Source organism: Anastrepha obliqua, chromosome 3, assembly GCF_027943255.1.
Source record: "Anastrepha obliqua isolate idAnaObli1 chromosome 3, idAnaObli1_1.0, whole genome shotgun sequence".
Lineage (NCBI taxonomy): Eukaryota > Metazoa > Arthropoda > Insecta > Diptera > Tephritidae > Anastrepha > Anastrepha obliqua.
The window spans coordinates 40,958,523-40,986,148 of record NC_072894.1 but is presented as its reverse complement, the minus strand read 5'-3'; the positions used below and the strand labels follow the sequence as shown (position 1 = coordinate 40,986,148).

Here is a 27,626-nt window from a genome sequence, read left to right as displayed (position 1 = left end):
TATAACAATAAGAATGGAGGAAGGCGGTATAAATTCGGAAGTGCAACTGGCAATAAACATCACAGCCCGACAATCTTCTGATTCCTCTTACTTTCCACCGAATTTCGGTTCCCCAGCTGCACAAGTGGCTATTCACGCCGAAGCACCATCGAGACCCACTGGTTACGCTCCCATACCTCAACACCCACCACAAAATGAACCACCTACAGAAAGTTGGTTAGGCCTAAAAAATAAACCAGAATTGAACTCAGTTATATCAGGTAGATACAAGCAACATTGCATTATGAAATGGAAATGAATTTTATATCACAACAAAGTCATAATGAAATCAAACACAAAGTGCAGTTACTGTTTTTTTTTTTTTTTTTGTTTTTATTAACAGTAGTTTTACCACCTAGTTTTAAAACCTGAGGGTCAGGTGGAAATTTGAAGACTACATTTTGCACAAAATCAATTATATAATATAAAGTTGCGTATGCTTTCCCCTAAATATCTTTAATGAGCCGTACAATTAAAAAGTGACGTTCCGATTTTATTCCAAACTTCTTCTTCATTTTCCCTTTACTTTCTAAACTGCTGTCCGGACAATTGCCTTTGACATATGCTGCGACGTCCAAAACGCAACTGTAAAATTTTGTAAGAAACGGTTCGTTTACTTGACGGGCTTGAGTTTTTGCTTCTCCTTCAGTCTCTTCGTTTCTGTTCAGAGCTGAGCACCCTTTTTACATTTTTGGACATAAGTTGGCGCAGTGGAGAACCTTTTAGATGTTGCCCACATGAAGGCGTTCGGTTTCCTCTTCCCGTGGACTTCCACTGATGTCGCGAGATTTTTGCCAACTGCATTACCTTTTCTTTCACGAGTTTTGTTCAAAAAGCAACTTTTTATTTTTTCCTAAAAATCGTTATTTCTTCAGTAATATCTACTTTTCCACTTCCGTTGAGGCATGCTTATGATGTCGTTTTTGACGCATGAGGTGGCTCAATATGGTTGCGCGTTATTGGTAGCAAAATGAAATCAAAAGGCAATATAGTCACCACACCAAGTTTTGCATAACAAAAATTCAAAACACCACACAACATTAAATTAAATAAATTTTTTTTAATATTTTCATGCACAACTTTTGACGCATACAATTTTTGCTTGTATTAAAAAAATATAAATAAAGTAAAAAAATAAACAAAAATTTTTTTAAAATTGGCGCCGTGATTTGATGTTGAGTCGTACATGTAGCGACGATAGAGACACGGTGCGTTTGTTTCTGCGACTGCGTTGTGAAACTAGGTTGTGTGATGTCTATGTGTGATGCGGGGACAAATTTTAATAAAATTCTGAAAGTAATTCATGGTGTAGTATTAAATTTTAAAAAAATATATAGTTTTTTCATACGCACTAGTGAACGAATTTATTCCTAACAAATGCAAAACACAATTCTGCTCTAAAGCCACACATGTGTAGGTTTGTATACATGTACACACACTATATGAACCAGCATTCATACTTGCTATGCAGCTTAAATTACACTGTGGAACAAATTCAGGTTAGCAAAAATTAGGTCCATTCTGAGAGTGGCGGGTGAAAATAGAGGCGAAATTAGAAGACCCGTATCGCGCCGTTTTTTTATGTTAGTTCGAATTTTTTTTTAATCGGCCTTCGAAGTTCGAAATCGGAGAAAAATTGTTTATATGGTTTTTTGGCTATAACTCGTCGACTAATTGATATTTTTTCAATCTGTAAAAGCCAAATTATTGCTGGAGACCTGTGCAACAATTACATTTTTTGAAAAAATTGATTTCGAAAATTTTTGTGGTACTTATGAAACAATATACCGAAAATCGGCTCCGATTTCGAACTTCGAAGGCCGATTAAAAAAAAATTCGAACTAACATAAAAAAACGGCGCGATACGGGTCTTCTAATTTCGCCTCTATTTTCACCCACCCCTCTCAGAATGGACCTAATTTTTGCTAACCTGAATTTGTTCCACAGTGTTATAATATAATATTATATTTGCGCTTTCTGGTTTAACCATTAGCCGCTAGAGCCAAATAATATCTTCAAGCGTCTACATGATTTTTCGTAAACAGGAAATTTGATATTCGCAAAAGTTTTCGTTTTTATTTTATACCTCTGGTCTAACTAAACAAGTCGCAAGAGCCAACGCTGTCAACAAAATAAAACGAACATAAAGATAGCGCGCGGGGAAATGGCGAATAGAAGATGCTTTAAGTAATACGGGTGGGCCATATAGCGTTTGCTTTTTGAACCACCTATTTTTTTGAGAATGGTAACACCAATGACATGTCAGATGTGTTTATAATTTACTTAAAGGTTTGACATTTACGAAATGGGACGCCATACGCTTGAACAAATTTGGGAAATATTGAAAACCTATTTCCAAAGTGGTGAGTCTTCTTCTTCCGTGGTTACAGTAAATGGCGAGCGTTACCGTGACATGCTCAACGAGTTTGATTGGAGTGACATGGACGACATTTGGTTTCATCAGGACGGTGGAACTTGTCACACTGCCAAGGTTACACTCGAACTCTTGGCTACCGTTTTTGAAAACCGAATTATCAGCCGAAATTCCGATATCAATTGGCCCCCTCGGAGCTGTGATTTAAGCCCGTTGGACTATTTTTTGTGGGGAGCCGTTAAGGACAAATGCTATGCGAACCATCCAGAGACGATTGATGTTTTAAAACACGAAATCGAAGTTGCCATTCATGAAATTGGAGCCCAAATAATCGAAAATCTGCGTAAAAATTGGGTTGATCGAATGGCCTACTGTAAAGCCAGTCGTGGCAGTCATTTGAACGATATTATTTATCATTCATAAATGACAATGTTGCATCTTCAAAATAAAAAAAAAAGTTTGAAGAAATATGATTAGTTGCTTTTAAGCCAATTCAAAAAGCAAATTTGACATGGCCCACCTTCAACATCGATATATCGATGCTCTCAACAAATCAAACATTCATGTGAGGACTGTTGGGCGGATTTTACCTGTAGAGGAGCTCATAGTGGATATTTAAATTATATAATTTTTCGCCTATAATTGTTAAGAGCCATATTTTGAATGAAAATAGTGAAATCTGAAACATAGAGGCGTCTCTTGATATACCCTTTAAGAACTACAGTGTACTCTCCCTTAAGCGAACACCTAAGGGATTGACAAATTTGTACACTTATGAGAAAAATGTGAGACGAGTTCATAAAAATGTGTAATAGATGTATGTTTAAACATTTTTATTTCCAAAACAAGAATATTAATACATACATACATACATACAGACAAAGAAAGGATTTTCATCAACATTTTTTCAGGAATAAAGAAATAAAATTTATTAAACAAAATATTCAAATTGATTTAAAAAAGTCAAACATGTTTGCTTTGTCGAGTTTTTCCTTTAATTTCAGTATTTTGAAGATGTATTTGAAGATCAGTATGCAGTTCAACACCCTTAATGTCGTTCTGGTTTAGAGAAAAAGCGTTTAGTTTTCTTATAGCTAAATAAGCCTCTTTATAGGAAGTTAACTTGTCGTCAATCTCCTTTTCTATTGCATTTCATCTTCACACGAGATGGCCAACAATTCTTGGAAAATAGTTAACATTTCACTACTGCTATTTTCTTGACCTTCATCATTAATGAATATTTCACTATCTAAATTAAGATAGTCTTCCGTGTCATCTTGATTTTGCTCTTAACTTGATTAATATCGTTGGAGAAATGAGCCAGTGCTCATAGCGGAAGTTCGCCTTCTGGTCTTCGTCTAACTACTATCGTTATTGGGCATATTCGTTTTTCCAAACCCAGCTTTAATGACTTTGTGGACTCACTTGCTCCCACACTTTGTGTATGAAATAAACATTTAATAAATTGATTGATTTTGATAACTCCATAGCGGAATTTTTCTCTTCCGTCCGAAACGAAATGTGTTAAAAATAACGGTTTATACATGAACTTAAAGTTTTTTATAACGCCTTGGTCATGGGAAGCCGCATTATATAGAAATAAAGCGACGCTCCGCTCTTGAAGTATCATTTTTCTATCGAACTGCACGAGAAAATCTTTCGTCAAATCAGCCGTCCTCCAAGCTTTTTGTTTGATTGCCACATAACGAGGAAATTGTTCAAATTTATGTTACAAAACACCCAAAGTCTTGCAGATTTCCCAATAACAAAAATACGTTCTCTTTCTTCAGCCTTTTCACCTTTTGATGTAAATGTTTTGTCGCGTAATGCTCGGAAAAACACGCCAGTCTCATCCGCATTATAAATGCTTCGCGAATCATATCCTTCAATCAAATATGGTATCTTTTCGGTAAAACTTTTGCCATCACCTTTGGATGGATGATGCACTAAAACCGTCGTAATTGAGTCCCACTGAAATTTCTTTGGCTTTGCTCCTTATAAGTGTGCTTAACAAAGGAACGTTTTTTTCGTGTCTTCTACGGATTGACATCAATGTTCCAGAAACGTAAAATTTGTTCTTTGCTTTTGATGACACAAGCAGCTTGAGCTTTGCTGATCTTACATTTCTTTGCAAACTCGCGTACATTTTTATAAATTTCAATTACATCAACTTTGTCTTTTAAACTACACGCTGCTTTAGACTTTGCGATTCACGTATGCTTACAATAAGAAACTACGTGTATGTATATGTAAGTATGTGTTTACTGCATTAAAACAAGTTCTTCTTATTTAGGGGATCCCCCTCTATACATACAGGTGTTATTGAGTAAGCAACTCAAATAACGTCAATGCAATGTTAACGTTCTCTGAGCAACAGCTGTACGAATAGGGTAGAGCGTAAACGCAAAACAATGTTGTAGACTGTCCGGTTATGGGGGATTCAAATACCCTTTGGGGTGGAAAACAAGTGTCCGCTTCTTGTTATGAGAGGGACAAATTTTCAAAAACCCTTAAGAATGTTTTAGTACTGAAAAACTGTCCGTTTGTGAGAGGTGTCCGTTTAAGACAGGTGCCTGTTAGGAGAGAGTATTACACATGTATTAGTGTATGTTTATAAAAAAATTTAATGAAAAGTAAATAAAACAGTAAAAACGTTGCAACATGTCGCGCTGTTATTGTGAACAGGTTAGCGCAATATTCCAGGTGGCGCGAAATTAATACGTTTGCTTTTTGAAGAAAACAAGTTGTTATTTTTTAATTTTTAGCTCTACGCGCTTCATTGCTTATCTGTTTGTAAACTGCATACAAAAATTATAAATCTTCCGATAGAGTGATTAATTTTGCGCCACCAAGTACAATAAAGTACACCTAATTCTCTTTTTACATCATAGAAACGTTCTCAAAAAATCGTGTCAAAAGAGAATTAGGTGAAAACAATATTAAAAAAATTCGTTTACAGTTCACTTAAGAATTTATTTCGTGCTTACACATTTTAATTCATTAAATATATTAGAAGAAATAAATTATTAAATTGCGAGCGTAAAATCTACCCATTCTCAGAGACTTTTCCTCAAACTATAATAATTTAAACACTTCATACATCCGGCGAAAAATTTCACTATATTTGCGCTATTAAATTCAAGAAAAAATTATAAAATATTAAATATTCTTTTAAAACGATACCATTCATGTAAATTTTTATTTTTTTCCTTTTTAACTCGTGTTAAATTAAATTCGTTTAAAAACAACGTGAAAAAATGAAATTAGGTGTACATGGCTTTATTTGAAATTTTAGTTTCATTATTAATTTGCTTATCTATCCTCTTTGATGCATTCATGTGTATCTATGTAAACATATGTATGTACAGCGTTTTTCAATAGGTGCGCTTCAACTTTTTTCCGATAGGGAGGGCGAACGACGCAATATTTTTTATTTTTCGCTTGTCATTTGTAAACTTCATTAGTATACATTTCATCATGGAACGCTACACACTTGAGCAACGATTGCAAGTCGTGCAAATTTTTTATGAAAATAATCGTTCTGTTGCTGCTACTTTAAGAGTACTTTTTTCCAAAAAATCACCTTCAGTGATGAAGCTCACTTTTGGCTCAATGGATTTGTCAACAAGCAAAATATGCGTTATTGGGCAGAAAGCAATCCACACGTGATTCATGAGGCACCGTTGCATCCCGAAAAAATCACTGTTTGGTGTGGTTTACATGCCGGCGGCGTAATTGGCCCATATTTTTTCGTTGACGAGAACGATCGCCACGTTACTGTGAATGGAAATCGATACCGCGACATGATAAACGATTATTTTTGGCCGCAATTGAATGGTATGGACTTAGACGACATGTGGTTTCAACAGGACGGGGCCACAAGCCACACAGCACACGCTACAATTGATTTGTTGAAAAGTAAGTTCGATGAGCGCATTATTTCCAGAAATGGACTGGTCGAATGGCCGCCGCGCTCGTGTGATTTGACGTCTCTAGACTATTTTCTTTGGGGTTATGTGAAGTCATTGGTTTACAGTAACAAGCCGGCGACGATTTGTGAGCTCAGAGCCAATATTGAACGCGAAATTGTTGGAATTTCGGTCGATTTATGCAAAAGAGTGGTCGAAAATTGGGTTCAACGATTGGACCTCGTAAAACGTGCACGCGGTGGTCATGCAAAAGAAATCGAATTTCATACTTAAATGTATACATATGTTCAAGCTCGATAATAAAAAAAAAATTAGTTAAAAAAGTCAAACCGTTTGTGTTTTATTCAAAAAAAAGTTTAAGCGCTCTTACTGAAAAACGCTTTACATAATATATATACGTACATTTACCGTACGCTTGCTCAGCGCTTGGGCGAAGCCAGATCGACACGACTCTTTCTGTTTACGAGCCAAGGCGGATTTATTACAGGTGACAGCAAACACATATAAGTAAAACCCTACATGTATTTGTTGTTGCGTTTGGGGCAAGCATCACGTCAAAATCAGCAAGCAAATGTAAACATACGAATGTAAACATACCAATACATTCAAACAAAACATATCATTTTGACGTAAGCCATACCTACGGCGAAAAATTCAGCTGGGTGAATGCTGTCACCTTATTAAATCTACCTTGTTACGAGCTAATTGATCGGTGCTCCCGACCGACCGCATATATGTGTAGGTATATGTGTATGATCGTTTGCCAAGAATTGAGTGATTGTGACTCTGTGTTATTATTTACTCAATGCTATATAATAAATAGTGTTGCCAACTCTTAAGTATCAAACTCCACCGAATAAACGTATTAGAATTTTTTTTTTAATTAATGAATACTTCTTTATTAACGATATTAAAATTTTCAAATGCAAAGTGCAAAATCAATGCTTAAGCGGAAAGGTGGAAAGATAGAGAAGTACGAAAACTGTAAATGTACATACATACACATAAGTGCACGTATATATTTTTTTTGCTTCGTTATTCTTTCCTTGCTTCGTTTTATTCTTCTATTTTAATGTGACAGAAATATTTTATATTACAAAGTGCTCTTTCTTCCTTCTCCATGATTTTTGGATACGCAAATGAACGGTGAAGAAACGAAAATATCTAGCCAGTGTTGCCGACTTTTATGCTACAGAAAGCACGAAACTCATTCGTTCATGTATTTCGCTTAAATTAACCCAAACTGTTAATCTTCGTTTCGAGATTTTGGTATTCAAGTGTGACTAAGCCCAAACATAGAAACAAAATACACAAAATGAATGGTTTCGCTCTATTGCTGCTATCTGTTAAATGTGCCTTGACTTCGCTTACTTCCAATTATTTCATGTTTTTAAAGCGCTGGGGATCCCCGTACTAAAAGTGCACTAGACACCAAATCATTTCTCTCCAAGCACCAAGCATTAAAGAGCGAGAAACTTGCTTCACGACTGGCCCCAAATCATAAACTCTTATCGCTACCATTGACGATATGACAACGGCAATCACTCATTTTTGTATTGAGCTCTCACGCTCACATAAATTCACTCACTTAGCTGCGCTCACAAATTGATATGTGATAGGCATACTGATTTAAGTATTCAGTATTAAAACGGGCAAGCAACAACGCGCTTGTGAATAAATTGCTGAATATTATAATTTTTTTTATCTAGTACGCTATTAATTTGATAAATTTGAGATATACAAATAATACTATTATAACAATAGAAATGGAGGAAGGCGGTATAAATTCGGAAGTGCAACCGACTGTAAACGTCACAGCCCAACGATCTACAGTTCCTCCTCAATCCTCTTATTTTCCACCGAATTTCCCACCAGCGCAAGTGGCTATTCATGTCGAAGCATCATCGATACCCCCTGGCTACGCTCCCACACCTCAACGCCCACCACAAATTATGCCACCTACGGAAGGTTGGTTTGCTCGCAACCAAAGGAATAAACCACAATCGAACTCAGTGGGATCAGGTAAATACAAGCGGGCATAGATAGCATTGTGTTTTAAAATGAAAATGAATTTTATGTCACAACAAAGTCATAATGAAATCAAATGCAAAGGGCACTCTCGGAGTGGAGTCACTGTTTTTTTTTTTTGTTTTTAATAAAATAAGTTAATAAGTTTTACCAACTAGTTTTAAAACCCGAGTGTCCGGTTGAAATTTGAAGACTACATCTTTTACATATTTATTTTTGATACTACATATAAAGTTATGAATGTTTTCTGCTAGATAGCCAGGCAATTAAAAAGTGGCATTACGATTCAAAAAAGGTTATTTGTCTGTTTTGTATTCAGTGAAGTCAGTGTATTATAAATAGAGCTAGAAAAGGAAATTCCATACCTTCTTTAGTACCTACGTGGACTAGAATTTTTTCATAACCTCTAATATATACATTCTTCGTAAATATTTTCCGGCAACTTAAATTTTCATCCCGAACTGCCACTATTTTTTTTCATGCAGTTCGAACTACAAACCACGGTAATGAATAAAGAAAAATGTTTTGAATGGCAGAATTGTTTCTCTAGAAATCAAAACAAATTTTCATTTCTTAGGGAGACATTTTGCATACATTTATACGTTCATGCTACAATTTTGATCATAATTTCACGCCTGCGCCCTTGTTTATTCGCACGTTTTGCTAACGTCATCATCTTACAATTTTGCGCCTGCTTCCATTTACTTGCATTAGGTCTTATATGTATGTAAAATTATTTGTTTATAGAATGCACTAAATGGCATAAAATACATTCAAGAATTCCAGCGAAGTATATTGGATTTCCTTTCCTCGGGTATGTATGTATGTATGTACATAAGTAAGCATTTAACTTGTACAGGGTGTGTGGCAAAATTTGATTTGATAAATTTAAAGCTATCTTCCTTACCTGTTGACCGTGTGAGCGGGGTTCTTCGTGCGGGTTATTTATGGGCTGTCACATGGGTCCGTTGCGGCAACGCATTTGACTGGCGTGATGTGTAAAACGTAACCTGGTGTCACAATAAAAATATTGTCGCATATAAAAAAACAGCAAATGGTCTTTGAGTAAAAGCAAATACCATATTTAATGATGTATAAACAGGTCTTTGTTGGTTGTAAAATATATTATAAAATGTATGCTTATTGAAGCGGAAGTGGTTTTTAAAAGAATTTATAGTAATCGTAGGTGATGAGTGCGATCATAACTTCGGGATCCGGACGCACATTTATTTTGCAGGGTTAAGCCTAACATTTTCTCTACTCTTTGAAGCTTTTCGTCCCCTTTCTGTGTTAACCTCGTATCTACAAAATCATAATTTTCAGTAAATTGATAAAAATGTTTAGAGTTACTTAACTTCTATGAAAAGTTATAACTTATTTGATACGATACTTATAGTAGATACGAGGTTTTTGAATTCCAACATGTAGATACGAGAAAAATCGAAACGCTCTGAAAAAAAATTCTATAATCATTATGAACATTGTATGTTTTGTTTCACGTAACAGAAGTGCTAATGAGTGTTTTTCACTAAAACTCTCAATTTCGAAAAAAATTAAGTTACGAGGTTAACACAGAAAGGAGACGTTTTATCGAAAAGATAATGGTGCACTTGAATTGAGTCAATTCATTTAAATTCCATTTATTTTCTGCATTAAATTTGATATAAAAACACCATGGAAAAAAATTTGCACGATACAAAATTGTTCTTCTTTAAACGGTTATCATTTGCACCGCACTTCCCGTACGGCAAAAGTAGAAAGTTACCAATTTTTGTGCTTTCCGGCATGGCGTACGGCGCGTATGTGGCGCCTGCGACACAAATACACATAATCTAATTCCCTGTCAGTCAACGTCGTTACCGCAACGGGCGGAACGGGCCCATTGTGACGGTCCTACTAGTCACGATGTCGCAATCGACGAGTGAACACATGAATGATTCGTGCGCAACTACTCGACATTAGTTTTGTTCAGACGGCAATATTAGACACTTAAGTGATCCCACAATAAAGATTAGATTCGCTCTTGGGTGCAAAGTTTCCAAGCAACAAATTCGGTGCCAAACAACACACAACCAAGCCCCCCAGCGGCGCCAGTCCGTGCGCATGGGCTGTGGTACTTTCTAAATCTATTGTTCATGAAATATTGAGGAATAATCTTAAGCTTAACCCAAAAAATCGGGCTAGCACTCAAGCCTAATGGTGCTCACACTCACCAACGTAAACGTACGCCCATATCAGCTGACACGTTGAAACAACGATCCTACGGAACGGAATGGTGGTAAGAATTCATTTACATGGGGCTCTCATTTCAGTTTCATCGTGTCAGCTGATACGAGCGTACGTTTACGTTGGTGAGTGTGAGTACCATGACAATAACAATTTCCGTAAAAATTTTTGCGAGACAATTTCATAAGATAATCTTCAATTTGGAATGATGAAGCCTACTTTCATTTTTCTGTGGGGGTACCGCAAAAGTAAAGTCTATGATAACAAATTTAGCGACCATCTCACCACTAAAAGAAAATATCCTTCGCGAGGTTAATGGCATCCGGGCATCACTCCTACTGTGGTACGGAGGCCAAATTCCAAAAGTGTACAAGTTAACAAGTAAGGCAATAGTTTTTAAAAAATAAAATCTGAACTTGTCTTTTTTGAAATAGTTATTGAAGATAAATTAGTAATTTTTTTTTAATTTCTAATTTTACCACTAGATACCCTGTATATAAGGGCCACAATCAATTTAATAAAAGCAGTCTTTTTGTTCAATCAGCACATTTGTATAATTGCCGCATATTTGATCAGTTAAGAAGGAGCTTACTCCAAAACAGTTTCTGCAAAACAGTGATATTTCACATTTAATGTTCTTTCTCTTCAAAAAGAATAACCGATGAATCGGCGAACAGTTAGTGAACAGTTTGCTTATTCATACGTATCGGAAAATTATATACATACGAGGGCGCTTCAATAAGTACCTGTGTTTGATGAATGAGCGCGTTTCTGAGGGAAGTTGGTGTTAGCATCGTATGCTGCCATCCATCAAACCACGGCGAAATAAATTTCAGACTTATTGATTGGTTAATTTGAATTTGGCAGCTACTCGAGTAAGACGTGTTTCGTAATTTTCGATAAGATGGAAAAAGAGCAGTATCGTTCGGTAATTCGCTCTTTGTTTTTGGATGGACAAAAATGCGAGGAGAAAAAAGTAAAGTTGAATGCTGTCTATGGGGATGCTTCGCTATCTATGACTACGGTTAGATATTGGTTCAACGAATTTAAACGTGGCCGAAGATCCGTTTTTGATGAGGAGCGAGCAGGACGCCCGGTAGACGACATGATTCTCGCTGATCGTCGAACAAAAGTGCTCGAAGTAATATAAACCATAGGTGTGTCGACCGGAACAGCAATTAATATTTCACATGAAAAGTTGGCGATGAAAAAATTGTGGGCCCGATGGGTGCCGCGATTGCTCATAAGCAACAGTAAGCGGATACATTTGTTAACTTCGAAGCAGTGTTTGGAGTAATTTAAGAGAGATCCGAAGGAATTTTTACGTCGAACTGTCACCGTTGACGAAACCTGGATTCATCATTGCACTCTAGAAACTAAGCAATAATCAAAATAATGGACTTCTCCCGGTGAATTTACTCCAGAGAAGGCGAAGACAGCCCCATCGGCCGGAAAGCTCATGGTGAGAATATTTAGGGATGCGTTATGCTCATGGAACAACGATCACTGGACAATACTACAGGGAGTTATTGGAACGCTTTCACAAAAAATTGAAGGAGACACTGCCGCATTTGGTCTCCCTACCGATCTGACTCCCTACCATTAAGAAATGGTTCACGGGAAAAGAATTTAGTTCAAACGTGGAAGTTATCGTCAAGACAGAGGTGTATTTGGGAGAGTTCCAAAAATCATATTTTTTGGAGGGGTTAAAAAAATAGACGGAGCTTTGTGAGAAGTTTATCTTTCTAAAGAAATAAAAAATACAATTTTTGAAAAAATTGTGTCTTCATTTCTAACACGGGTACTTATTGAACACCCCTCGTATGTATTTAAGTACTTCAATACTTCTTATATACTAAAGAGAAACATTATTGGAAAGTATGCATATAACTGTGAAAATGCAGATCAAAAGAGAATAGGAGAAGAAGCCGATCTAATAAACAGTAAGCGACTTAAACATTAGCACGCTTAACAGTTATTAATCGAAGTCAAGAAACAAAAGTTCAGGCATTGGAAGTTCTAAAAAAAATGCATATTTGTCCTTACCACTTGCACATTTTATGCAGCCACATTCTTTGCTGATTCTTTCTATTTTTTAGGAAGTCATTTCATTTTTTGCAAAGGCTTTCGTAAATATTACTTTTATTTAAGATTTCGTTTAACAACTTCCTATTATCGTTCCGTAGGGCGTAGCTCTGAACAATTTAGTGGATTGCTCTGTTGGGAAACAATGTGCACATCGTTGGCTTTAAATCAAATTATTGCTTTTTCGAGTAGGGCAATACGTCTTGTGTTTTCATTTCATTTCTCAAAATAAACTAAAACAAGTGCAAGCAACAGAGTTACCCTGTGTGAAGGACACGGGCAATACCAAAAGAGAATTCGCAAAGTTGGAGCAACAAAAGTTTCCTTGTATGAACGCGGCCTAGCCAAATCAAAAACTTTTTTCCAAACGTCGATTTCTTTTGTATTTTAAATGTCTTCTTCATTTTCCCTTTACTCTTCGTGACATGGAACTGCTGCTGGTGTGAGTAACTGCCTCTCAGTCGGTCAGCGAAGCGTGCAACCAATACGCAACTGTACAATTTTTTATGAATCTCTTCGTATAATTAGCGGGCTTTAGGTTTTGCTTCTCTTTCAGTATCTTCGTTTCTGTTCAGAGCTAAACACCCTTTTTACATTTTGAACCTAAGTTGGTGCAATGGAGAACCTTTTAGCTGTTTTCCGCCTGGAGGCGAGTTCCTCTTCACGTGGATATTCACTGATGTCGGAATATTTTTGCCAACTGCACCGCTTTTTCTCTCTTTTCTTTGTTCAAAACGCAACTTTTTATTTTTCTCAAAAAATATTTATTCACCAATATCTACTTTGTCACTTCCAATGGGCGTAGGTATCATACACTTCTGCAGTGCTTCAGCAAAGTACCTCTTCTTTTGTAAGCTCGTGAGCTCTTAAGCTTCCAACGAAGTAGAGGCGGCCTTTAGTTTAGGGAATATAAAAAAGTATCTGGGCCAAATCCGGTGAATATTATTGTTGGGGCATGATTACGGTGTTGTTTTTGACGTGTAAGGTGGCTCAATATCGTGGTGCTTTAACAGTAGCAAAACGTCGGTAAGCACGCAAGTCTAAATCAGAGAGCGTTAATGTACATACATAAAAAGAAGTTTCATGAGGTACGGATATGTGAATTGTCAAAAATTGACCTACCTCACAAAGCATCGCATTATCATATTTTGTTTAAGAGCTTGAGAACTTAAAATGATAATAAAAAACATAAATATTTTTAGAATGTATTTTTTTATTATAATCTAGAAGATTATATATATATATAATTGGCGCGTACAATCTTTTTGGGTATTTGGCCGAGCTCCTCCTCCTATTTGTGGCGTGCGTCTTGATGTTGTTCCACAAATGGAGGGACCTACAGTTTCAGCCGGCTCCGAACGGCAGATATTTTTATGAGGAGCTCTTTCATGGCAGAAATACACTCGGAGGTTTGCCACTGCCTGCCCAGGGGCGACCGCTATTAGAAAAATGTTTTTCTTAATTTTGGTATTTCACCGAGATTCGAACCAACGTTCTCTCTGTGAATTCCGAATGGTAATCACGCACCAACCCATTCGGCTACGGTGACCGCTCGCTAGAAGGTGAATCAATTTTTCCAACAAATCTGAATAATAAATCTAAATGTACCCAATCAGCAATGGCTTCTATTATTGCAGGCGCTGTATTTTATAGGCATATTTAAGTCAAGAGCCCCTTGCGTAAAATCTTCCACATAGTAGAAAGATAAAAGTCAATAAGTGGAAAAAGACGAGGCATCGACATTTGCACGTTTTCTTCAACACTTCGCTCTATGAACTTGGAGAATATATATTTTTTTTGTTTTCAAAGTAAATTTCTCCAATTTGAACGCGTTGCTTTGGCGTCAAAAGATTTATGATGATTTGCCAAATTCTACTGAACAGAAATATCAACACCAAGTTTGCCATTCTCAGCTGTCAAATCATAATTATCGATATCGATAGTTCTCATGCAGCTAAAGACACACCCGATACAATAATTTAAAATTAAAAACACAAATAACGGAATTCCGGCCTCACAAATGCAAAAACAGTTCTCATCTACAAACGCATATGTCTACATGTGCTTACAGAATACTAAAGGTGAAGCCTTCCGAAAATCGCTATTTTATTTTTCGCGATTTTGACAACCGGTCGACGTCATCAATAGAAGTAAAACAAAACAAACAAAGAACCTGTGAGTAAGTATTCAATGAATGGCTTGGTAATATTGTGATTTTAAGATTTCTTATTTTTAAATTAAGCAAAATAAAAAATGGAGAGCCGCATGTTCAATTACGAAAACACGAATTATAAAAATACCTTCAAATACGTCTTAAAACTAAGTAAATCCACTTCCTTTTGTTCGAATATTCGTTAGCGTTGACGACACAACGAATTCGGATGGCGTAACCTTGTATTCTATCATTATTATGTCTAAACATGTAAAAAGGTTGGTTATGGCCCCTGTGTACCAACATAACAAATAAATGAATGAATTTAATTTTAAAAGTTACTTTGCTTAGAACAAATCTCATATACCAAAAGAGTACTCGACTATCCCAATTCTTAAGAAATTATCTGAATGAATATATTCCTTCTGATAAAAAATTCAAGCAAAATGGTATCATTTGAATAAATAGGGATTATCGATACCAATAACCAGCACAAAAACAACGCGCGGGGGTATGAGTAGTTTGACATTCCTTATCTATTATTGGGGTGCTCTGTTGTGGCACACAGCTTTATCTTATCTATACATTGCTAAATACAATACTGGTAACCAATTATCAAGAAAATAAAAATGGATGTAAACAAAAAAGAAATTCTGTATTAAATATTTGCAAATTTGTCCAAAACTCTTTGCCTTGGCATACAATTTACGCTACTGTATGACAGTGTCCTCAGCGAAGCCACGAAGTCATGGTATTTTCTGGTTGCGGCTGGTTAGCGCTGATTGTGCTTTCAATGCGCTGATTTTTAGAATTTTGAGAGAATTTAATTCGCTTTCCAACCATATTGGCCCACAAAATGTTACTAAATAAACTGTTTACGTAACGCATGGGCTGAAAAGTCCCGGGCCTAACAAAGAAAACACGTTTCTTTTTGTTCAAAGTTAGCTTTATTCATCAACGTTATTTCCGTTAAAAACAACACAATCATTCGAGCACCGCTCTAACATTTCAACACCACTCTTGTAGAACGATTTATTTTCTGTCTCAAAATAGGGCACAGTTTCAGCGAACACCTCTTCATTCGAGCATTCTTACCGGCGAGCATTTTTTTAGGTCGGCGAATAGCGATCGTAGGATGTGAAACCAATTCGAAGTTCAACTAATGTAGTTTTGACATTATTTTGATTCATCAAGACGTTCTTGAGTTATCAGTGAGCCAACGCTGCACCCACTTTCTCGTAGTCAAATGCTCATGCAATATTTTATTAATTTATTTACTCAACAAACAAGAGGTTTTAAGACTATGACATAGGTAGATACAAACAAAGACCTTATGACAAGAGTCTTATAAGTAACTTCTTAAAAGTAAACTTAGTGTAAGAAAATCAAAGACTAAGGAAGAATAATAGGCATTAAATTGAGCTAGCATCCTTCTAAAAGGAGCATTCATTCCATAAACAGTTTTAGTAATATCCACAAAAAACAATTCATTCCAACGGAAAATGCGTGAAGGAACATTGAAATTAATTTTATTGAGCAGATACGGACAATTTATTGGGCTCGCACAAATATCAAAGACAAAACACATCGACAACAGAACACGCCTAGACTCTAAGGACATTCGATTTATTAATAAGCAACGAGAGTGATGGGACGGAATGGGATCAACGATTTTCATGGAGCGCAAAGCAAAGCACCTAACGCTCTCTGAACAGACTCTAATCTATTAATACAGACTGCATGAAACGGTCTCCGACAAATTCCGCGTATTGTAACCGGGACCGAACTAAGGACAAGTACAACAGTTTAAGGATATTAAGAAAATAAAGAACTATTTCGACGAATAAAGCCTAAAATTGCGAACGATTTAGAAAGAATAAAGTTTATGTGGGTGGTGAAGCTGCGCTTGGAGTCAAAATAAACACCCAAGTCTTTTATTTCACTAATTGACTTTAGCGGCAAATTTGGGATGTAGTAAGCTGTTGGAACAATATTAAAACCTTTCGCATACGAAGTAGAGTATTAATGTAGAGTATTTTTAATGTTAAAGAACAAACGATGAAGCGCGCACCAACTATATACTCTGGAAAATGGATGGATCTTCTGGGCATTTAATTTCATAATTAGATTATCCGCGTATAGAAGAAAACTACTTAATGAAAAATAGGAGGAAATATTGTTAATGATGGGGATAAATAGTAACGGACCTAGGTCCACCTTTGAGGAACACCAGACGAAGCAACAAAAGAATAAGACGATACATTATCAAGTCGAACTACACACAGTCGACATTATTAAGATAGGAAATTAAACACTTAAAAATTAAAGTAAAAGCCGAAACCCTCTAGTTTAGCAAATAATATTGGGTGAGATACCGTATCAAAATCCTTATAAAAATCTGTATACTTGTAGATTGTATCCATTTGGAAACCTCTTCGTATTTCGACTCCATAAAGACAGCTGAACTCGTTAGTGTAGATCTGCCCGGAAAGCCCTATGTTGATTGGGACATAACAAATATTTAACACAAAAGTATATTTTGTCTCTGACTATATACTCAAATACTTTCGAAACTGTAGTTATCTTGGCCTTGATTGGCCTAATTGGCCCTTAATTGGCCTATAGTTGTCAATATTAAAATATTATCAATGCCGCTTTTAAGGATAGGCGTAGTAAAAGTTAATTTTCAGTTATCAATGAAAACTACGGCAGAAAGTGACATGTTGAAAATGTGCTTTAAAGGCGTAATCAAAGCAGGACAACTTTTAATTAGTTTAACGGATAGACCATCCACCATCCACCTTTCGTTTGCTATCTCACTCACACAATTTCACTTTTCGATCATTCACGAACAATTTTGTGAATTTTTTTTATATTTTCTGATGTAACCGCGATGTAACCGCCCAGTAGCACGTCCACTGCGCTGTGCACCATCGATGACTCTACGACCGCATTTCCAATCAGCAAACCATCGTTTAATTGTTGTTCCTGATGGATCAGAGACCCTATAATACTTTTCAAGCCATTTCTTTGCTTGAACGAAATTCCATTGGTTTGAATATAACAAAAGTAGCGGCATTCTTAGCACAATAACTCACGAAATAATGATTAGAATTTCTTGAAATTTTCACAGCTGAATTGTTATTCCTTAGAAGATTAACTGAAATGCTTACATAGATATGTCTATTTAATGCTGTCACTTCCCTATAATATCGGACAATAACTCCCGTTAATTTTTTAATGCTTCTTTCAGCTATTTTTCACTCGAAATGCATATTATAGGCCTGTCACAATGTGTGCGTTGTGGCAACGAATTGGACTGAGAATAAAGTAGATTATACATATGTTATGAGTGATAATGTGTGCCTCCATGCACGGGGCTTATCTGGCGCCTTCGACTAAATTATACATAATCTAGGGTGGGCCATGTACAATAAAATTTGCTTTTTGAATCGGCTTTAAAAAAAAACTAATCAATATTTTTTCAAACTTTTTTTTTATTTTAAAGATTGAACATTGTCATTTAGGAATGAAAAATAATATCGTTCACATGACTGCTTTACAGTAGGCCATTCGATCAACCCAATTTTTAAGCACATTTTCGATTGTTTGGGCTCCAATTTCATGAATGGCAACTTCGATTTCGTGTTTTAAAGCACCAATCGTCTCTGGATGGTTTGCATAGCATTTCTATTTTTGTCACAGCTCCGAGGCGGCCATTTGATATCATAATTTCGGCTAATTATTCGGTTTTCAAAAACGGTAGCCAAAAGTTCGAGTGTAACTTTGGCAGTGTGACAAGTTGCACCGTCCTGTTGAAACCAAATGTCGTCCATGTCATCCTCTACAATTTTTGGAAACAACTCGTCGGGCATGTCACGGTAACGCTCGCCATTTACTGTAACCGCGGCTCCTCGCTCATTTTCGAAAAAAAGTGGCCCGATGATGCCGCCAGACCGAAAACCGCACCAAATAGTGACTCGTTGTGGATGCATTTGCTTCTCTACAGTATCGTGTGGATTTTCTGAGCCCCAAATCCGACAATTTTTCTTATTGACGTAGCCACCGATGTGAAGATCAGAAAAGAAGAAGAAGACTTACAACTTTGGAAATAGGTTTTCAACATTTGCCAATTTTGTTCAAGCGTATAGCGTACCATTTTGTAAATGTCAAACCTTTAAGTAAATTATGAACACATTTGACATGTCATTTGTGTTACCATTCTCAAAAAAATAGGTGGTTCAAAAAGCAAACGCTATATGGGCCACCCTGTATTTTGCTCTTAGTCAAATTAGTCGCCGGAACTGACGCAACAGACCCATTGTGACAAGCCTATTTTTGCGCTGGAGAGCGAAATAGCGCGGCTCTATTTAAATCGTTAGTTGAGATAATTAAAGCTAATTTTTTCGGAAAATTCTTGTTTGTTAAAGTTAAAAATATACGTGTTTCCTTTAAAATCGTTATTGCGCACGAAAATGGAAAAAAGCCTCACTGCCCACTTGAAAAGAAAAACATTACGAAAAACGTACAAAATATACAAAAATAGCAGAAGTAATGGGATGTTCTTGTAAAATGGTATATATATGTCTATATATGACCTTTTAGCATTTTAAAAAGTCTAACTTTAATAAATGCAGTGTACTCTCTCTTAAGTGGACACTTAAGGGACTGACAAATTTGTCTCCTTATGAGAAAAATGTGTGACGAGTTTATAAAAATGTGTACAGGTGTATGTTTAAACAGTTTTATTTCCAAAAAAGAATATTAATACATACATACATACATATAAGACAAACAAAAAATTTTCATCAACATTTTTTCAAGAAGTAAAAAATAAAATTTATTAAACAAAATATTCAAATTGTTTTAAAAAAGTCAGAAATTTTAGCTTTGGCGAGTTTTTCCTTTAATTTCAGTACCTTGGAAATCTATTTGGAGATCAGTAAGCAATTCAACACTCTCAAGGTCGTTCTGGTTTAGAAAAAAAGCTTTTGGTTTTCTTACAGCTAAGTAAGCCTCTTAATAGGAAGTTAACTTGTCGTCAATCTCATTTTCTATTGCATTTCCTCATCAGACGAGATGGCCAACAATTCTTGGAAAACAGTTAACACTCCAATAACAAAAATACGTTCTTTTTCTCCAGCTTTTTCGCCTTTTAATGCAAATATTTTGTCGCGTAATGCTCGGAAAAACAATCCAGTCTCATCCGCATTACAAATGCTTCGCGAATCATATCCTTCAATCAAATGTGATACCTTTTCGGTAAAACTTTTGACATCATCTCGATTAACCCTACAGTAGTCGCGCCCCTGAAACTGGCGTAATTGGTCGCGCGGTCTACATATGTAATCCATTTTAAAATTAAAAATACAAAAGATAAATATTTAATTCTTCCATTACTTTTGTTTTAAATATTCTTGTTATTGTTTAATTTATTAATATTAAACAAAAATAACATAAATAAACTTTCTGTTCTTACATAAAATAAATTAAAACCAAAACTTCATTTTTTAACAAAAAATTAAGATACTTCACAAAAGTATAAAATATATATAAAATAACCAGAAGATAATTGAGATGTTTTAATTGTTTTCGAAACATGACGAACATACAGTCTTGGAATGATCAGGACAAATGCGTTTATTGCAAGCGTTACACACTTTACGGGTGCTTTTATTACGGGCCCTGCGTTGAGAGCACTGAGGTTTATAAGATTATAGAACTTAGTCAGCGGCCACCTTCTTGAATTCCTAGATACGTCATAAAGAGAACACATCTTGTCAACCAGATCAACGACATTTTTAGTGCGATTATAGTATGTTATTATTTCCGGCTTTCGTTGATCTCCAGTGTCAGAATCAATCGCTGTATCATTGTGCATTGTAGACATGGCTATTACCACTTTGTTGGCTTTTAGTACATAAGAAACCAGAGTATATGGAGAGTGAAATCCAAATTTTGAGGAGCATATTGGATTGCCTTTAGCTATTCTAAATTCCCGGGGAACTTCTCTTCTATCTTTTCGAACGGTAGCAATCATTGTAATTCCATTATCAAATCATTGCTTTGCTATTTTCAGAGAGGAAAACTAATTGTCCATAGTAAAATTGATATGTCTATTCAAAATTGGTTGCACCATTCTCATCACGATATCAAATCTCTCATTGCTTAACCGAAATGGACCATCGGGCCGGCGTAAATTTCTAAGTTATAGGTGTATGGGTAATGAACATCTACAAGTGCAAAAACTTTCAGTCCATACTTAGCAGAATTATTTGGAATATACTGCCGGAAAGAACAACGCCCTCTGAAGGACAAGAGTTGTTCGTCCAAAGTCATTTCAGCAGAGTAGCGTACATATGTAAATATTATCAGAAAAGTTCCACAAAATTGTAAAATGAAAAAGTATGCCAAAAGTCCACTTTTCTTTACAAAGTATAACTAGCTATTAGCATAAAACCTAATTTAAAATACTTACGTAATCGGTCGCGCGGCATACATACGTAGACCATGAATTTCACGAACCTCTAGCGAGACAACTGCATGCGACAATTAACAGCGGAACACTGAGAGTGACTCTCTATTTGTTAGTGACAAGTAGCAAAAATCTCCAATGAAATCGATGCACGATTTTCAAGAAATTTAAAATTTAACAATGGTGGATTACATATGTAGACCGCGCGACTACTGCAGGGTTAATGGATGATGCACTAAAGTCGTCGTAATTGAGTCTCACTGAAATTTCTTTAGCTTTGCTTCTTATAAGAGTGCCTGTCAAAGAAGCGCAGTTTATCAATATTAAGATCATTGGGTTTTAGCAGACTCATTTTTCTCTCCCAATTCACATCAGTGTTCCACAAACGTTAAATTGGGTCTTTGCTTTTGATGATGCAAGCAGCTTTAGCTGTGTTGATCTTACATTTCTTTGGCAACTCTTCACTAAGTTTTTAATTTTTACGAATTTGTCTTTTAAACACTTTTTTAAACTTATATATGCATGTATATATTTACATATTTATGTTTTTACTGCATTAAAACAAGTTCTTCATATTTAGGGGACTCCCCTCTATACATACAAGTGTTATTGAATAAGCAACAACTGTGCGAATATGGTAGAGAGTAAACGCAAAAACAATGTTGTAGTCTGTCTGGTTATGGGGAATTAAAGTACCCTTTGGGGTAGAACATTTTTTGATAATTTGCGAGTTGCGCACGGATGGGCATATTACTCCTCTCATCATTCTAAGTAGATGGGCACATATGTATGTATGTAATTGTTTATATTTATCTCAATTTCTTTATGCTGTTACATACAACCTTCGTTTGAACTAATTTTTAATACTCTGGTATGCAAGTGTTTTCGGGTATTTGAAAGGGAATTGTGTACATATCTCGGGGGCTGACCTTACCCTCGGTCTTGTCAAAAAATTGGTCTCTTTAAACCAAGTTTACACTAGCTTAATTCTACTTACAAAACTCGTTTATTCTTTGAAAAGTAGAAATATTCTTCCTTGAAAGCCGACATAAAAAACTTCAAAATTGTTTAAAAAAATAACACAGTTTGAAATTTTTTAGTTTGTTAAGTTGTTTTGTTAATAAATATGTCGAGAATTTGAGGATATTATAAAAATGTTTTAAAGAAGATTGGCCTCTGTAGGCAACTTCCTGCAGGATATAATAGCATCTTGAAGCAGATCCCCTTCCTTCTCTGTACTTCGTACAGACCACTCCATTCGCAAACTGGGTTTTGAGGGCTGTGTTAGGGCTATCTATCCGAGCAGGCGAGATTGGAAAGAGGGGAGCGTCGGCACGGCTATAGGTACCTCTGTTTTCACTAACGGATCCAAGATGGAATTTGGAGTAGAAGCGAGGGTTTTCTCTTAATCAGCCAGCATTTCGGTCTCCTTTAAACTGCCGGAAACGAGCAGCGTTTTTCAATCAGAGGTCTTCGCGATCCTGCAAGCATGTAAAATGCTTAGTCAAGCTGCGATCAAGGCCCTGTCGTCGCCGTATTGCAGCTCTCTTCTGGTGAACTCCTGTAAGAAGGAACTCAAACGTCAAACGGTGTTCACTGGTCACTGGGTGATCGGTACTCATGCGGAGAAGCTTGGTTTTCCGTACAACCCCTATTGCAGAAGCTGTAGGGATGCTGCAGAGAAAGAGACTGTTGAGCACTCTCTCTGCAAATGTCCGGCTCTGGCGGCTAGGAGCTTGAGATTTCTTAGCGTGCCCTTTGGGCATGGCTTGAGGAAATTCTCCAGCCTAGATCCCTTTTCTCTCCTCCACTACTTCAGCAGCACTGGATGGCTGTAGATAGTTTTCTCTTCCTTAAATTTTTTTGCAGTTAGTGGTCCACATTATGGTATCAAAACGGCGCGTAAGTGCGTCTTGTAGTGTACCTGGGGTACTCTTGCCATCTAACCTACCTACCTATATATTACATAAAAATGTTTAATACAGTTCCGTGACTAATCGTACAGCTGTACCAACTACTAAGTTCCTAAATATTTAATTATTTTGTGTTTTTGTGGTACCAAGTTAACGAAAATAAAATTCACTGATTTATTCAAATTCTTCATCTATAAACTTTTAGTTTCACACTTTTTTTACTTTCAGCTATCTTTGTTCTAGTTGCCGGTGGCATGAACCTAGCCTGGAGTTGTGGCTTTGTTGAAGTCGAAGGCTTCGAAACAGACACACACATATTGATTTGCTGGTACATTGCGGCAATTATTGGAGCTTTAATCTCAGCTTTCATAACGAACCGCATTACAAAGAGACCTATATACGTAAGTATTTACCATCTACTAAGTATCTGCTTAGTAAAAAGGATATGCATACAGTCACTCACAGCTTATTTGATACAGATACGATGGTTTGGTAAGGAGTTCCGTATTTCATAATATTTTGTGAAAATGGAAAACTAGACTATGCAACTAGAAATGCAAAAAAAAAAAAAACAAACAAACATACAGAGAATTCTCGCCCCAGCTTAAATGCTACAATTAAAAAAGAGCAACCAAGTTTTTAAAATTTCAAAAGTAAAGGGTTTTTCAATTGGCGCGGGTCGATTTTGGCGCCCTGTGGCAGCCATTTTGTTTTGGTGACATCTGTCAAATCTTTTTTTTATTATTCAGTTGTTTATGCCAAATCATCATGGCAAGTTACACGTTTGCACAGCGCGTTCAAATGATAAAACTTTATTATCAAAATGAGTGTTCATAAACGCAAACGTTGCGCGCATTGCGCCCATTTTTCGGTAGACGTGGTGGCCCTTCAAAGTCGACTCTTCAACGTTTGGTGGCCAAATTTGAGACGACCGGGTCAGTAAACAATCAGCCAACACCCGTACGTTCAAGGAATGCAAGATCAGCCGAGAACATTGCCGCGGTCCGTGAAAGTGTACAGCAGAACCCGAGGCAGTCTATTCCTCGCCGTGCACAAGAACTTGGCCTTTCGCAGACTTCAACTTGGCGAATTTTGCGTCGGGACTTGGGGCTACACCCGTACAAGATCCAACTGACCCAGGAGCTCAAAGTTGATGACCATAGACAACGCCGTTTGTGCGCTGACGATCAAATCTGGTGATTGTGCAGGAGTTCCAACAATGTGAGGACATTTATATGAAATATTAACGATCTTTGTATTATTTGTGACTTGTATTTAGGGTCGTTTTCATGATAAAAGCAAAAATCCCGTTCAATTTGTATTTTTTAGCGCTTTGAGCCAAATTTTCTTTGAGAATTTTTAAAGAAACATATTTGCTCATAGCTTCCTTCTTCAATAAGGATAAAATTTCCAACGCCTTTTGATGTCATGCATGCCCAAATCATAACGTTGCAACCGCTGTGTTATTCGCAAATTTCGGGACTTGAACTTCGTATTGGCCTCGCGCCATCTGGTCCAAATAATTGCATTTTTAACTCATCTGCAAAAAGTATGGTCCCCCAAAATGCTGGGGTCTTATTTAGATGATCACACCCAAACTGCAATCTCATGCTTCTATTCCTTGCACTTACGAAAGGTTTATCGCGGGCTTTTCTGCCAGTTAAATTTGCTTTTCTCAGTATTCTTCGAACAGATTCTGCATGGTAAGTCTTACTAAAATCGGACATTTTTTTTGGACATTTCAGTTAACTTTGAGGCGCTGGTTGGTGGATTTTTCTTCACTTGACGCCCCTAGCCACCGACACTCTTTTCCTGTGAAAGTCTTATTTTGGGTCTGTCGTCCCTTATTTACCACACGATTTTCATCCATAAAGCGCTCAATAACTGTTGACGAACTTGAAGGTACAATTTCAGCTATTTTACGATGCCGGATTTCTTTTCTGAATTGCTGAAATATTGTTGACATTTGGTAGAATAAAAAAAAATAGTCAGCTGCGCCGTAGAGGGGGTAAATACGTCAGCTGAACAGGCGAACTTGTAAAATAAATTAAAAAGTAAAACTACTTTATACCGATTGTAATTTTTGTACATAATTTTGTACACATATGAAAATATAATAATGATGGTCAGCTGCGTTTATAGCGGTGGGAAGACGGTCAGCCGAAGCAAGAATGTATCATTGCGTTCATACATCTCGGCGGTGCGCGGAATTTTCAATGCTTCGGCTGACGGTCTTTCCACCATTATTATATTTTCGTATGTGTCCAAAATTATGTAAAAAAATTTCAAAAATTTACTTCTTCATTTATTTTACAAGTTCGCCTGTCCAGCTGGCGTATTTTTCCCCCTCTACGGCGCAGCTGACTATTTTTTTTTAATCTAATAAATGCGGCCGCCGTAGCCGAGTGGGTTGGTGCGTGATTACCATTTGGAATTCAGAGAAGTCGTTGGTTCGAATCTCGGTGAAAGCAAAATTAATAAAAACATTTTTCTAAGAGCGGTCGCCCCTCAGCAAGCAATGGCAAACCTCCGAGTGTATTTCTGCCATGAAAAAGCTCCTCATAAAAATATCTGCCGTTCGGAGTCGGCTTGAAACTGTAGGTCCCTCCATTTGTGGAACAACATCAAGACGCACACCACAAATAGGAGGAGGAGCTCAGCCAAACACCTAACAGAAGTGTACGCGCCAATTATTTATTTATTTTTTTTATTTTTTTAATAAATGTCAACAATAGACAAAAAAACCAGTATTAAATGAGTTATTAAAAATTTGTTTTCGATGGAGACTGCCTTCAGTATTAAAATTAGTCGGCATGAAATGATGAGGTCAAAATGACCCCTGGCTCCCGGACTAATAGAACACTTTACAAAAAAATCATATCTGCATCAAATAAGCTGTGGGTGACAGTATGTACTCGTATATTTAAACTAAATACATTTTTTTATTTTTATATCGTTCTAGTTATTTTCCGGCTTTTTGGTTCTGCTCGGCGGTATACTCTCTGTTTCGCTTCCTCATGAATATGGCGCGATAGCAGCAGCTCGCTATTTGAACGGTTTTGCAGTGGGTCTCACTTTTGTGCCATTATTGGTGCTAATTGGCGAAGAGGTTGATTGCCATCAACGGGGTGTGATCGCCGCAATACTTGAAGCAGGCAGCTTCACTCTTGGCATATTCATGCAAATTGCTTTATTTACTACACACTACGATTCCGTCACATCATCGTATTACAAAACATTTGGTCCAACGGAGCTGCATGGCATTATCGTAATCGTTTTTGGTGTACTTACATGCATAATGTCATACTTCTTGGTTGTCGAGTCTCCCATTTACTATCTACTGCGTAACGATGAAAACCAGGCCATCGATTGTCTGCGGCGTCTGCAACGTCCATTCGTTGTAACACAGGAAACGTATCAGCAGCTTGGGGAGCATAAACGTTACGTTGAGGGCAATGGTTACGACAGCAACCTAAGCCTATCGGCACTCCTGAAGTTTTGCCTGTACCGTGGCTTAATTGCGCTGTCCTTCTCGCCTTTCACCACTATCGGGCTAGTAACGTCAAGTGTACTGTATGTTGGTTTTGACACTTGGCCATTTATTATTTTCGGTTTGTCTTTATGGTTGGGTTCGTTTATTGCGGGATTTTTAATAGACTGGACAGGTCGAAAAATATTGACGCTAATTGGTGCTTTAGTTTGTGGGGGCATGGCGATCGGCGCTGGTTCTATTTACCATGAACCAATTAATATTTTGGATCCAACTAAACCGGACTCAATTTTGTATATACTCTTCGTGTTGGAACTGTTTGCGGGCATCTTTAGAAGTTCATCTTCCGCATATCTGACGGAGGCATTTCCGCTACATTTGAAGTCGTATTATATCGCCATTTCATTTATTGTCGAAATGTTGGTGTTGCTCATAATTGAGTGCTGCCACCTTGATCCGGATAGGCTTGATGCATACTTCATTACAGTTGGCGTATTCTTCCTGGTATTTTTTGTGTTGGGTGTTCTATTCCTGCCGGAAACTAAGAAACTTACACTACGAGAAGCTCAAGATAAATTCAAACTTGAAAGAATTATTAATGTTTTTGCTTGATGGGTTAATGCTTAAATACTACTAATGAATATGTATTAAATTATGTGTTTCGCTCTTACAGTATCTTATGTGTTTTACAATGAGTTAATAATAAAAACATTTTTTTATTCTGATATTTTTTTAATTGATTTCCTGAACCAAAAGATGCTCTATTTGCCCAAGACAATAGGGGTATTCACCAAGAGGAAAAAAGGGGGAAAAGACTGATTAGGTCTATGCAACAGCAAAACACAGTTGAGATTAAAGTAATGCCTTCAAGCGCTTCTGCCCTATAAAAAAGTTGGATAAATTTCAGCGTGAAAT

The 27,626-nt window shown here is 36.7% G+C and overlaps 1 protein-coding gene across 1 annotated transcript; it reads left to right on the top strand.

The window, feature by feature from the left end:
• Window positions 1-13: 13 nt before the first annotated feature.
• Window positions 14-27,438, top strand: LOC129241929 (uncharacterized). Its single transcript, XM_054878478.1, has 4 exons — window positions 14-212; window positions 8,107-8,364; window positions 23,450-23,622; window positions 26,184-27,438. The coding sequence occupies exons 1-4, from the start codon at window positions 14-16 to the stop codon at window positions 27,321-27,323; spliced, it is 1,770 nt and encodes a 589-aa protein (XP_054734453.1). The 3' UTR covers window positions 27,324-27,438.
• Window positions 27,439-27,626: the final 188 nt, after the last annotated feature.